Source organism: Salvelinus fontinalis, chromosome 19, assembly GCF_029448725.1.
Source record: "Salvelinus fontinalis isolate EN_2023a chromosome 19, ASM2944872v1, whole genome shotgun sequence".
Lineage (NCBI taxonomy): Eukaryota > Metazoa > Chordata > Actinopteri > Salmoniformes > Salmonidae > Salvelinus > Salvelinus fontinalis.
This window is the reverse complement of record NC_074683.1, coordinates 23,019,461-23,033,700: the sequence shown is the minus strand read 5'-3', so window position 1 is coordinate 23,033,700 and position 14,240 is coordinate 23,019,461. Positions and strand designations below refer to the sequence as shown.

The 14,240-nt window shown below is 44.5% G+C and overlaps 1 protein-coding gene across 2 annotated transcripts; it reads left to right on the top strand.

The window, feature by feature from the left end:
* Positions 1-5,203: 5,203 nt before the first annotated feature.
* pou1f1 (POU class 1 homeobox 1) lies at positions 5,204-13,311 on the top strand. Of its 2 annotated transcripts, XM_055871059.1 has the most exons (8): positions 5,204-5,326; positions 10,079-10,242; positions 11,361-11,522; positions 11,624-11,722; positions 11,817-12,059; positions 12,164-12,328; positions 12,430-12,490; positions 12,647-13,311. In XM_055871059.1, the coding sequence occupies exons 2-8, from the start codon at positions 10,107-10,109 to the stop codon at positions 12,852-12,854; spliced, it is 1,074 nt and encodes a 357-aa protein (XP_055727034.1). In that variant the 5' UTR covers positions 5,204-5,326; positions 10,079-10,106; the 3' UTR covers positions 12,855-13,311. The 2 variants fall into 2 exon arrangements, with proteins under 2 accessions (XP_055727034.1, XP_055727035.1); XM_055871060.1 differs by lacking the exon at positions 5,204-5,326 and having other exon boundaries at positions 9,851-10,242.
* Positions 13,312-14,240: the final 929 nt, after the last annotated feature.

Here is a 14,240-nt window from a genome sequence, read left to right as displayed (position 1 = left end):
TGGGGGGGAAAAAAAAACTTACAGCATATTATTCATATTTAGTGTTTTATATCACTTACACTTCTAAAGGCCTTAACAAGAGCTTCCACACTGTCAACAACTACAGGGCATAACAGAACAAAAGGTCATGGCAAAAATACTCAACCATTAAAGGTTTAAAACTTGCTTCCACTCCAATCTGGACCCTATACCTTTTACATAGATGGGGTACTATAATCACATAGGAGTTAAATTGGTACAGCATTCTCACCCACAGTAACAACAAATATAGCCTCAAAAATATGAAATAATATATAATAATGGTCATAGGGTACGATAGTGAATTCTGTGGGGTGGAATTACGGTACACTGTAAAAAAATATCCTGTTGTTACTACAGTAACTTACTGACACCCAATATGTTACTGTAAATTCCAAGGAAACCTTGGTTTAACAAAGAAAGCACCCCCCTCCCTTCCATGGGCAGAGCAGAGCAGACCAGCAGCAGAAGATGTGGAGGGTGGTAACAACAGGATAATGACTCAGATATTCTGCTACCGGAGGGAAATAACTGCTAGTGGGTTCATCAGACCCTGAGGGGGGGGGGGGGGGGGGGGGGGGATTTAGAACTACGGCACAGCACTTCCTGCTTCCTTCCTTCTCACAGGGCAACTGTCTACACCAGCTGGTCCTGGTCCATGATAGAGGGAAATGGAACCTCACCCTCATGTCTGACTACACTAACACCACTCTATGGATGGTAATGTTCTCTAACACCCACAGAGATGAGCACAGAGCCTACACATCCTGACACACAAGTATCAAATCAAATTGTATTAGTCACATGCGTCAAATACAATTTCACCTTACAGTGAAATGCTTACTTATGAGCCCCTAACTAACAGTGCAATTTCAAAAAAATGAGGATACGAATAAGAGATATAAGTAACAAGAAATTAAAGAGCAGTGGTTAAAAAATAACAATATATACAGGGGGGTGCCGCTACAGAGTCAATGTGCGGAGGCACCGGTTAGTTGAGGTAGTATGTACAGTACATGTAGGTAGAGTTATTAAAGTAGTGTGTGTGTGTGTGTGTGTGTGTGTGTGTGTGTGTGTGTGTGTGTGTGTGTGTGTGTGTGTGTGTGTGTGTGTGTGTGTGTGTGTGTGTGACTAATAGGTCAATAGTACATGTGAATCATGTGTGATGATCAGCAGGCAGTCAGGATGTGACATGTGGATTACGCAAGCTACCTACATCACAATGATCTTAGCAGGTTATCCAGCTGTGATTCCTTTATACACAATAAACCACATCACCCTTTCCTCTCCTATAGTTCATCTGTGTTAGTTATTAGTGTGGTTATAGGTGGAAGTAAGTCTGGCGGACACAGGAAGCTCATGGGTGATAGAATACACTTAATCTCTTGGCAGTCACAGACGTCTGTAAAAAGTATTTCTCCAACGTCATACAGGGAGACACAGTTTCACAGCTAATGAAAACTTTGAAACTCTGCACATTCATTATGTTATGATCTCAGCGGGGGACCAAACAATCCTGGATTTCTGCGTGTGCATGCGTGTGTGTTCACACTAAAGACCTGTGCTAATTGGTTGGAAGTTGGTTGTTGCAGACTAGACATGGGTTGTAGCAGACTGTTAGCTGTATGAAGTGTGATCTGCTGGGACTTTGGGAGGGGAAGGGCTGCATGTTATAGTGCTGCATAATACTACTGCTTACATTGGTCCATAGAAAACAAAGCTCAAAAAGCTTCCTGAACCCGTGGAATACATAGTTACATAGGGTGAATGTATATTAATGAACTGGATTAGCAGTGGCTATAGCCTCAATAACTGGGAATCTGTCCCACATTTGATAAAATTGTCAACTAATGTGAATTCAAAGGGAAATCAACAAAAATGTAACCATCTCATTAGATTTAGAGTCAAAGTTAGATGGAAAAAAGATTCCTTTACATTGACTTTTTGCAAATCCAAACAAGTTTTCCACTCTGATTCAACGTCAACACATTATATTTTTGTTGTTGTTGAAATGACATGAAAACAACATTGATTCAACCAGTTTGTGCCCAGTGGGATGTGTGTTTACAGACCTGTTAGAGGTATCCAGGGGGATTTTAACATGTTCATACAGTGGCTTACTTCGCAAACACAGATGACAGTTTAACCATAATGTTAGACACCAGCTGATACAAGCCATACCACGTCTCACAGCAAAAACGAAACTACCCTTTAGAGGGTGAATCATGACTCATGAATAGATGGATGGATGGTAAGATGGAAGTGAAGGTTTGGATGCAGTTTGGCATCTCTGCTCAAGAGCTCTCCCCCCACCCACACGCGTAGCTTAGCGACGTGGGTCTTTTATCAGCGACAAAGAGCAGTGGTCTGTTTGATCTGGATCTCCTGTTCTCTGTCTGAATGAGCCCGACTCTACAGTATCAGTCCTGGACCACTAGAAAGAGCCCACCACAGCCCTGTCCCTTATCATCATCCTCAGCCTGACCAGTATAAGTACCCAGTTCTCCCATCCCCAGACCCCAAACCCTGCATGGCACTGATCAACGACAGCTCCCTAATCAGGCTGTTTAGTCATGGTTGTCATTCTATACATGCAGCAAGGACAGTCTCTCTCGCTCTTTGTTATGTGTCCCCCTGGTGGTCAGGTAGGGAGATTGCTCTTGAATCCCCTATTGTTATATCGAGCACTCTGAATGGTGTTGTAGTTCCTTTTGAAAACATTTGACCTGCCCATCCATCTATTATATTGCTGTAATAACTACGTACAGAAACCCCAAGCGTATCGTGGGTAGTATGGAGCTCATTCAGCCAGTCCACCATGTGGACACAGTTTCCCTAGAGCGCCTGTTGCTTAGCTACAATCTACTATCAGGCCCCCGAGGACTGGAGTTGCCCACCCCTGTACTACATACACCATGGTATGTTTCAGCTGCATATCTGGAAAGCTCTTAAAAAGTACATACAAACCATCTCTCTCTCAATTCAATTCAATTCAATTGACATGGTAGGTTCGTTATTACTTACATTGTCAAAGTATACATATCGCAAAAATAAAAATCAAATATATATGTATATATATATACAAAATATATATATATATATATATAAATAAATGGTGGGACCAACAGCAATAATAACAGTACTAGTGGACATGGGATCACCATTAACAACAACTACAACAACAATATTAATCAGAACAACAATAAATTAAAGCAACAGTAGTAGACCAGTGTCAATATGACTTGAGAAGACATATGACCTGGTATGAAAGACAAAACAAACTAAGCTAAATGGGAAATATTATCAATATTACTTTGCATTTTTCACTGGCTGTCCCTCAGGTTGTGGCAGGAGGACACATATTTGGCTGCCAAAACTGCACATTTTGGCTTTTCACCCAATAAATATTAGATTTTTTCTTCATCTTTTATAGTTTCAAATTCTTTGTATTGAGTTATAATTTTGGGAAAGAAATATGCTCTTAGGTCTGAGTATTTGTCACAGTGTAGTAGAAAATGCACCTCTGTCTCTACCTCTCCCCTGGAGCAGAGTGAGCACAGCCTGTCCTCTCTGGGCAGCCAGGTTTGTCTGTGACGACCGGTCTCTATAGCCAGACGGTGCTCACTGAGTCTGTACCTAGTCAATGTTTTCCTCAGTTTTCTATCAGTCACAGTGGTCAGATAGTCTGCCACCATGTACTGTCTGTTTAGAGCCAAATAGCATTGAAGTTTACTTTGATTTTTTGTGTTGTCTTTCCAATAGGTGATATATTTTTACTTTTGTTTTGTGATGATTTGGTTGGGCCAGATTTTCTGAGGGCTGTCCCGAGGCTCTATGGGGTTGGTTTAGGTTGGTGAACTGAGCCTCAGAACTAGCTGGCTGAGGAGACTCTTCTCTGGTTTCATCTCTTGACATTGTAGAGCTGTATGATGGAATGTTTTAGGGTCACTTGTTTTTAGATGGTTGTAAAATTTGATGGCTCTTTTTTCTATTCGAATGAGGAGGGGGTATTGGCCCAATTCTGCCCTACATGCGTTATTTGGAGTTTTTCTTTGTACTTGCAATACCGTCTTGCAAAACTCTGCATGCAATATTTCAATTGGATGTTTGTCCCATTTGGTAAATTCATTATTAGAGAGTGGACCCCATACTTCACTGCCATATAGAGCAATTGGTTCTATAACTGATTGAAAAATTTTGAGCCAGATTCTAATTGGAATTTCAATTTTGATGTTCCTTTTAATGGCATAGAATGCTCTTCTTGCTTTGTCTCTCAGCTCATTCACAGCCATGTGAAAGCTACCTGTGTTGCTGATATTTAGTCCTAGATATGTGTAGTTTTTGGTGTGTTCTAATAGAACTGTGTCCAAATAGAATTTATATTTGTCATCCTTATTTCCGGACCTTTTTTGGAATATCATTATATATATATTTTTTTAGGTTAACGGTCAGAGCCCAGGTCTGACAGAACCTGTGAAGACGATCTATGTGCTGCTGTAACCCCTCTTTAGTCTCTCTCTCTCTAGCCTTCTCTCTCTCTCTAGCCTTCTCTCTCTCTCTAGCCTTCTCTCTCTCTCTAGCCTTCTCTCTCGCTCTCTCCAGTCTTCTCTGGCTCCCTCTCTCTCTCTCTCTAGCGTTCTCTCTAGGCTCTCTCGCTCTCTCTCTCTAGCCTTCTTTCTCTCTCTAGCCTCTCTAGCCTTCTCTGTGCACATTCTCTCGTAGCCATGACTATAAATGAAAGGCACTGCTTCAGTTCCCCATAATTGTTCAGCGAAAATAAAGATTGAGGTTATTTCATTTTCTTTTGACGGTATAAAGGTAGCTGAAAGCAAACAGTCTGAAACGATAAAATAGTTTCCTGTGCATGTTTATTTTAAAGTATATACATATATGACCCTACACTGCACCCTTTGCATTATCATGATATCATTGTTAGCTGTATCTGTGTATGTAGTCGACAGAGAGAAAGCCTATCAGTAAAGTATAGTACCCAGACAGCTATGACTATGGAGGGAGAGAGGGGGGACTCGGGTGTGTTCTTGGTGTATATTGATAGTAAAATACATGTATCTTTAAACATTCAGCATTGAGTCCGATAAATATATTTACCAGTCCGATAAATATATATTACCAGTCAGATATATATATATACTACCAGAGACGTATTTCAGAGGGATCAGAGAGAGTGTTCAGACTGATGAGGTGCAGTGTCTGGGAGGTCTGGAACTGTAGCTACAAAGGAAAGAGAAAAAGAAAGAGAGAGATAAAATAAACCAGATTGACCAGAGAGATATGCCCTGATGGACTGGTAGGTCATATTCTGATAACTTTCTACATTTCTCCAGGGAAAATTTTCTTTAAAAGCAGGCTATGACTGATTCGTCTCCTTGCTCACAAGGTTTCTGTGGTAATAGAGAATTTCCTGTTCTCAGTAACCAACAGAGCATTGATCTTCTTGTTTGTTTAACTACAGTATGCGCTAACTGTAGCAGGATGCACATACAAAAAAAAGAGGCTAAGATTACATTTTTATATTGATAATTATCCAGAAACGTTACTTTCTTTATGTGGCTCACCTTCACTCTACTATATTTTAACCTTTTTCCTCTTATTGTCCAAGTCTTACCATAGTGACAGAAGGACAAATCCAACAGATATGACACCAGTAAAATGCCATGTAAACTGACCAAGGAATCACCACCAATGCACTTCCTGTAATCTGTGCAGTTGGGGACAAACAAACAAACAAACACATGCAATCTCGTTTGGCCGGAAAACATTTGGCTGTGACATTTACTAAATGAGAGCAGATGAATGGAGCAGAGTTGTATATCCAGGCTAACCTTTAGCTTGTTGAATATGTTGATGAAATTAGCCTCATGCACTGGTGCTACGTGTTTATGCAGTAGAGCTCAGAGGCAATGAGCGCTCAGGGCAGATGTTGCACGATGGAAGCATAGGGTAGCTCTCTATATTCATCAGTTGGCGAGGCGCTCTGCTATAGTTCAGGTTTGCATAATGGAAACAGGAGTTAAACATGACTCTGCTGTTTGGCCTCGTAGGGAAAACCACTTCAGTTTCAGGTGACATTAATGTCCCAGTTCAGTTCTGCTTGCATAAAGAAAGTATAACTTTTATGTAAACTACGTACGCTTCATCTGCTTTCCACTGTTATATAACTGTACTGTATGAGATGACATTATAACGTCACAGGAAAATATTTTATGTTACTTCATTGTAAATTGTATAAAAGCTACCAACATCCTTAACCCTTAACCACACACAAACAACCACACACACACACACCTACCCACAGATCACCTGGCCTCAGTACTGTACGGGTGCATGTGTGTATATGATGTGATACCTGTGAGAAGACGTGGATGTGTCCTGTTCCCACTGCTCTGGTAGATCAGGCTGTGTGTGTGTGTGTCTCAGTGAGGGGTCGGAACAGGGCAGGTGCTGGGGACAGGTCCCTGCCGGCTCATGGTCCAATCACTAATTAGGTTGAGGGTCTTTGTTCCTCCACCATGGGAAAGGTTCCTCTTCACAGCTCCCTAACCCCTCTCTCTCTCTCCCCTCCCTAACCCCTCTCTCTACCCTCCCTAACCCCTCTACTTACCCTGCCTAACCCCTCTCTCCTCCCTGCCTAACCCCTCTCTTTACCCTCCATAACCCCTCTCGCTACCCTGCCTAACCCATCTCTCTATAACCCCTCTCTTTACCCTCCTAACCCCTCTTTACACTCCCTAACCCCTTTCTCTACCCTCCCTGACCCCACTCTTTACCCTCCCTAACCCCTCTCTTTACCCTGCCTAACACCTCTCTTTACCCAGCCTAACACCTCTCTCTACACTCCCTTTACCCTTTCTAGCCCATCTCCTTACATTCCCTAACCCCTCTCTACCCTCACTAACCCCTCTCTCTACCCTCCCTAACCCCTCTCTCTACTCTCCCTAACCCCTCTCTCTACTCTCCCTAACCCCTCTCTCTACTCTCCCTAACCCCTCTCTCTACTCTCCCTAACCCCTCTCTTTACCCTCCCTAACCCCTCTCTTTACCCTCCCTAACCCTCTCTCTACCCTCCCTAACCCCTCTTTACCCTTTCTAGCCCATATCCTTACATTCCCTAACCCCTCTCTTTACCCTCCCTAACCCCTCTCTTTACCCTCCCTAACCACTCTCTCTACTCTCCCTAACCCCACTCTTTACCCTCCCTAACCCCTCTTTACCCTCCCTAACCCCTCTCTTTACCCTCACTAACCCCTCTCTTTACCCTCACTAACCCCTCTCTTTACCCTCACTAACCCCTCTCTTTACCCTCACTAACCCCTCTCTTTACCCTCACTAACCCCTCTCTTTACCCTCACTAACCCCTCTCTTTACCCTCACTAACCCCTCTCTTTACCCTCACTAACCCCTCTCTTTACCCTCACTAACCCCTCTCTTTACCCTCACTAACCCCTCTCTTTACCCTCACTAACCCCTCTCTTTACCCTCACTAACCCCTCTCTTTACCCTCACTAACCCCTCTCTTTACCCTCACTAACCCCTCTCTTTACCCTCACTAACCCCTCCCTAACCCCTCTCTTTACCCTCCCTAACCCCTCTCTTTACCCTCCCTAACCCTTCTCTTTACCCTCCCTAAACCTTCTCTCTACCCTCCCTAACCCCTCTCTCTACCCTCCCTAACCCCTCTCTCTACCCTCCCTAACCCCTCTCTCTACCCTCCCTAGCCCCTCTCTCTACCCTCCCTAGCCCCTCTCTCTACCCTCCCTAGCCCCTCTCTCTACCCTCCCTAGCCCCTCTCTCTACCCTCCCTAGCCCCTCTCTCTACCCTCCCTAGCCCCTCTCTCTACCCTCCCTAGCCCCTCTCTCTACCCTCCCTAGCCCCTCTCTCTACCCTCCCTAGCCCCTCTCTCTACCCTCCCTAGCCCCTCTCTCTACCATCCCTAGCCCCTCTCTCTACCCTCCCTAACCCCTCTCTCTACCCTCCCTAGCCCCTCTCTCTACCCTCCCTAACCCCACTTTTTACCCACCCTAACCCCTCTCTTACCCCTCCTAACCCCTCCTAACCCCTCTCTTACCCCCCCTAACCCCTCACTCTACCCTCCCTAACCCCTCTCTCTACCCTGCTTCTCCTCTCTCCTTTGTACCAGTATTCTCTCTCTCTGCTCCAAGAATCCAGCTCGTTCCGTCCAGACATGAATCTTTACAGTAGGGGATATTACAGAGACTATTCACTGTGGTTAAAGGGCCTGCTACTCTGGAAATGGTTAGACAGCTAAGCACCTTGCTGAGGACAGACACACACATTTGAACCGCAACTAAGCACCTTGCCAAAGGCATAGGGATAAACCATGATTTATCAATTATGACGGTTTAAAATGGCATTGTAGTGTGTTCACTGCTTGTTTTCTAAGCTTTACAAATCAATTTGATCTATTAGGGTACATCAGTATGGCTTTTTACTCCTTGTGGTGTTGTGAGGCAGGTTGGAGCGTGCCCACATGATGCTTTGACTTCTGGCTAGTTGGTGACATCAGCTCACCTGCTGCCCACCTACAACTACAGCTTATTGTCTCTTAAACAACAGTGTGACTTCACTGGTTTAACTCTCACTATAATCACCACAAAAACAACAGCTGGACTGAAGTCTTTCTCCAGCAGAGTGACTCAGGGCCAGAGAGGAACTCACGGCAGCACGCGTCTCCAGATGAACTACTAATCAGAGATGACTTCTGTTGTCTTTCATGCGAACACAGTTAACACACATAGAGCCCACACAATACACACCCAATACCAACCTATTTGATACAATACTAACACAATACACACCCAATACCAACCTATTTGATACAATACTAACACAATACACACCCAATACCAACCTATTTGATACAATACTAACACAATACACACCCAATACCAACCTATTTGATACAATACTAACACAATACACACCCAATACCAAACTATTTGATACAATACTAACACAATACACACCAATACCAACCTGCTTGATACAATACTAACACAATACACACTCAATACCAACCAATTTGTTCAATATTTACACAATACCAACCTAATTGATACAATACTAACACAATATAGACACAATGCCAAAACAATGCCAGGCACATCCTCTCCAATTCCCCTCCTAATCCTGCCAGACAGATGGTTAGAGTACAAACACACACACAAACACTTACAAACACACACTCTGCTTCTTTCACTACAAAACCAGGTCAATCACATAAAAAAAGCTTAGATTAATTAAAATGTATTGCTAGAAGTTTTCTAGTATTCAGTTCTGCAGGGAGGGACATTGCTAGAAAGCTCATGAAGAAAGTATAAATGAAGTTTAAACCTATAGATGTGAATGTTCGATACTATTGATGTATGTAGTGTGCCTTCTTTTTCCAGCAGCACTCATGACTATTCTGTCTTTACACATGTTACCCTAGCACAGTTTCTTCTCATAAACATAGAGTTTGAAATTGAAAGATGGGAATGTCTGTTCCCTATAGAGTCTGGTGCTCAGAATATCCATCCATATCATAAAAATAGCATGGAAATAGAGACAGACACCCAGAGAGAGAGAGAGAAATAAATGGATTGAGAGAGGGGGGGACCCAAATAGACCCACCTAGAGAGAAGATTAAGTTACCCAATTCTCTCTGCTACTAATCCAGGCTTTTCCCGGCACTGGCTAGAGGGCTGGAGGCAGAGGGTCAGATACAACCACAGCTATGGGGGTTGGGTGGGAGTATTAACATGGATGAGGTGGCGGTGGTGGGGGGGCAGAGAAGGGTGGGGTATAAATACCTGCAGTAGACAGGCGGGCGTCACTCAGGTGGGCTCACAGGGAGGCCAGGGAGGAACACAGAGTAGATACTGGCCAGGTGACAGACACATGGGAAGCAGAAGGAGAGGAGACCAGCCAAGCACAGCAGCTTTTACCTGTCCAGGGAAGAAACGACAAGAAGTCAGCACCTGTGTGTTGACCTGAGAACAGCTAAGTGCAGAGAAGGTCAATCTTCCTGATCCTGTCCAGGTGAGAAGGAGGTCGTGAGATCATTGTGATGTCGTGCCAGGCGTTCAGCACGGACTCCTTCACCACCCTAGCAGGAGACTCCCTGCCCCTCCTCATGCACCACGCCTCCGCTGCCGACTGCCTGCCCTCCTCCGCCTCCACACACACACACATGGTGTCTGCAGGTAACGTCTCACCCCAACCCCTAACCTCTGATCCCTGACCTCTGATAACACATTCTTTCTATCCCTCTGAACCATGTCCAGTCTTCTAACAGGTGTGCTGGGCCCTGCTCTCTGTGGTGTAACTGCGTTGAAGGCTGTCTTTTTGCTGTGTGTGTGTGTGTGTGGGTGGATATTAGCAGAGCTGTTATAGCTGAACCCTGAAGATCTCTCTTAGATGTTTGTAGATAGAACATCTTCAGCTCTTGGCCTTGGAGAGATTCAACAGAGATGGATAGAGTTGTGTGTGTGTGTGTGTGTGTAGAGCGTAGGTGGGGTGTTTGTGTGACCCCCACTGCTATCCAGGCTGCAGACTGGATTCATTAACTAACACCCCCACACTGGCACGCGATTGCACACACACACGCACAGGCAGCAGGTAGCCTAGCGTTTAGAGCGTTGGGCCAGTAACCGACAGGTTTCTAGTTTGAATCCCTGAGCTGACAAGGTGAAAAATTGGTCAATGTGCCCTTGAGCAAGGCACTTAACCCGAACTGCTCCAGGGTCGCGTTGGCAGACACTGGTCGTGACTTGACTCTCCGAAGGGGGTCTCAGGGAGAGTTGGGAAATGGAAAAAACACATGAAATAGCACAGATCAAATTATTGTTACACGCACACAAACACACATCTTACTTTACAGCTGAAGATGAAGATTTTGGACTGCATCTGAACATTGTCTGCACAGTTTCTTATAAGATTCACAGTTTCTCCCTGCTGTGTCTGTCTGTAGAGAATTATTACTGTAGTATGGAGGACAGTAGGAGTGTTATTAGCCTGTCCAGTTTGAGAGCTAAATTAACAGTCCACATTCACCATGAGAAATGACTTCACCAGAAGAACACACCTGCTAACTGAGATCCAATGTTCTGTCCATTGTCATTGGAAAGGAACCCACACTATTGCTAATTCAACACTACAGCTTCTACAACAAAGAATGTAAATCAACCACCATCATATTGCTATCACTCAATACAGTTTCTTCCACAAGCAAGTGCACCCATTGACAATTACACAAGTACAGCAAAAAGCCATGTCTAAACTGATCTAAGGTCTCTCTCCCTCGTTCCCTCAACCTCTCCAGTCCCGTCAGGTCTGTCTCTCCTCCAGTCCTCCAAGCGTTCCCACATGCACCTCTCCACCTCCACCCTTGGCAACGCTCTCAGCAACGGTCCCCCCGGCCTGCACTACCCCGTCACACCCTGTCACTATAGCAACCAACAGACCACTTACGGCATGATGGCAGGTCAGTGATGATGGTGGTGGTGATGATGATGATGGTGGTGGTGGTGGGGATGATGATGGTGGTGATGGGGATGCTGCTGATGATAAAGGTTTCCTCCCTAGCTCAGGAGATGCTGTCTGCCAGTATATCTCAGACCAGAATCCTCCAGACCTGCAGCGTCCCACACCCCAACATGGTCAACGGAGCAAACACACTGCAAGGTACACACACACACAAACAACACCCTTTACAGAGCTACACTCCCCTCTAGTGGCTGTAGCTGGTATCACAGTTGATGTTTCTCCATCTATTTAGGTTCATTGGCCCCTTGTCTGTATAAGTTTCCAGAGCATGGTCTGGGTGGGGGGTCGTGCTCTCTGAGCCACAGTTTCCCCCCACTGCCCCCTGCCGTGCTGTCTGAGGAGCCGCCCCTGGGGGGCACTAAGGACCTCCGCCTTAGGAGCCGGCCACCAGATGACCCCCCCGACATGGACTCACCTCAGATACGAGAGCTGGAGAAGTTTGCCAACGACTTCAAACTCCGCAGGATCAAACTGGGTGAGTTAGATAGCTACTGTCTTTCTGTCCTGAACTGTTTAAAACAGTTACACACACACACCCACAATGTAATGGCTGACTGTGTGTGTGTGTCTGTTTCAAAGGGTACACCCAAACTAACGTTGGAGAGGCTCTGGCTGCGGTGCATGGCTCAGAGTTCAGCCAGACAACCATCTGTCGCTTTGAGAACCTGCAGCTGAGCTTCAAGAACGCCTGCACGCTAAAGGCCATCCTGGCCAAGTGGCTGGACGAAGCAGAGCAGGCCGGGGGTGAGTGGAAAACTATGCTCTTCCCCTGGAAGAGAGGGACAGCCATGACCTTAAAGTAATGAATGACTAAGGATGTGACCTTAATGTTGTTCTTTCCACAGCTCTGTTTAATGATAAAATGGGCATGAATGAGCGTAAGAGGAAACGAAGAACCACTATCAGGTAACTACCCTCGCAATTTTCTCTTCTGCATCAGATACCTACAACATATTTTTCCATCAGGTAACTAACTACACATTACAATTACAGAGATGCTTGAAGGCTGTTTGATCAAACACCACCTCCCTCTTTAAACACTGCATCCCTCTCCTCCTGTAGTCTGGGGGCTAAGGAGGCATTGGAGCGTAGTTTCGGGGAGAAGATCAAGCCCTCATCTCAGGAGATCGTCCGTATGGCCGAGGGGCTACACCTGGAGAAGGAGGTGGTCCGGGTCTGGTTCTGTAATCGTCGGCAACGAGAGAAACGGGTCAAGACCAGCCTTCACCACAGCTCCTACCTGACCAAGGACAGTCCTACCTATAGATAACCCTAGCCCCTATCTGTCCCCCAATGCCAAAAAACCTTGAGTTCGGGTGTGACCTCATTCTTTATTGGACCAAAAGCATATTGTTCTTCAAGTTCCTGCAGCCTACTACTATTTCTCCCAGAAGTGCCTAAACCAACGAATAACAATTTATGATTCCATGTCTGGTCGTTGTAAAAACAAATGATACTAATACATTCCCATGTGTCTTTATTATGATTTATTTATCTGAAATATAATATATAAAACTGAATCATTATGAATGTGAACATCTAATTTATTGACAGATGTGTTTTCAAGTCAGAGACATCTTCAACACAGAGAGAGAACGATATAGAGACATTCTCAGACATTTTGATATGTAAGAAATCAAAACGCAATGTCCCAGTTGCACATGTCATTTTTTTCATACGTACTGATTTCTTGATGCATTTCCCATGAATAAATACATACAAACCAACAGTGTGGTGAGGACAGGAGATGATTTAAGTGATGAATATACAAGCACCTGTGTCCCTGTAGCATACTGGAGACATTATACTGCATCAGTGTAGAGCTGGGCTCAAAAGCAGGCCAGAAGTGCCAGTCATTGTCTTACAATCAATCATTCAGTACAGGGTAGATGTATACAGATGAAAGAGGAAAACATATGATTTAATTAAACATTTATCAGAGATGCAATTAATTAATTCATGGATTGTGCACTGACATGCATTTAATGTAATGATTTGTTGATTAATTTATTAAGCAGTTGGTATTTCCGAGCCCAATAAAAGGGAGCTGAGCACCATGCACTGTATGACAGTGACATTTGACATATTCCCTAATTTATTAACGTGTTTCTGTGAATACGAAACATCCAGCCCACTAGTCAACACGTGCATACTGTGCTAAACTCACCCGGTCATTATAACTGTAGAGTTGCTCCTGTCTTACAGCTGTCTGGTGGAGGAACCTCTGAATTCATCTCCATAGCCCCTTCCCCCAGGAACCATTCACTCTCCCATGTCTTCATTGGGTTGTACTGGGAGAGCAGAACTGTAGGAATCTAGACAGAGTCATCTCAATAGGACAGGCATGAAACAAGGATAAAATTAGAAGGGAGCATGCTCTGTGGCCTGAGAAAAGGACCCTACATAATGAGCTCTATGCGCTAATTCACAGCCTGTGGTATATGGCTGCGCTCTCCAGCGGGACAAATCGTTGCGTGAGTGTGTCAGGGCTGGGGTCAATTCAAATTGAAGGCAGTCAATTCCGGAAGTAACCATTCCACATTTGAAAAAACTGCATCTATTTTCAATGACTTCACAATAAAATGAGTAGAAGCTATTTATTTAAAAAAAAATCCTTTTTGAATTTCAATTAAAATCACTTCCTGAATTGACTCCC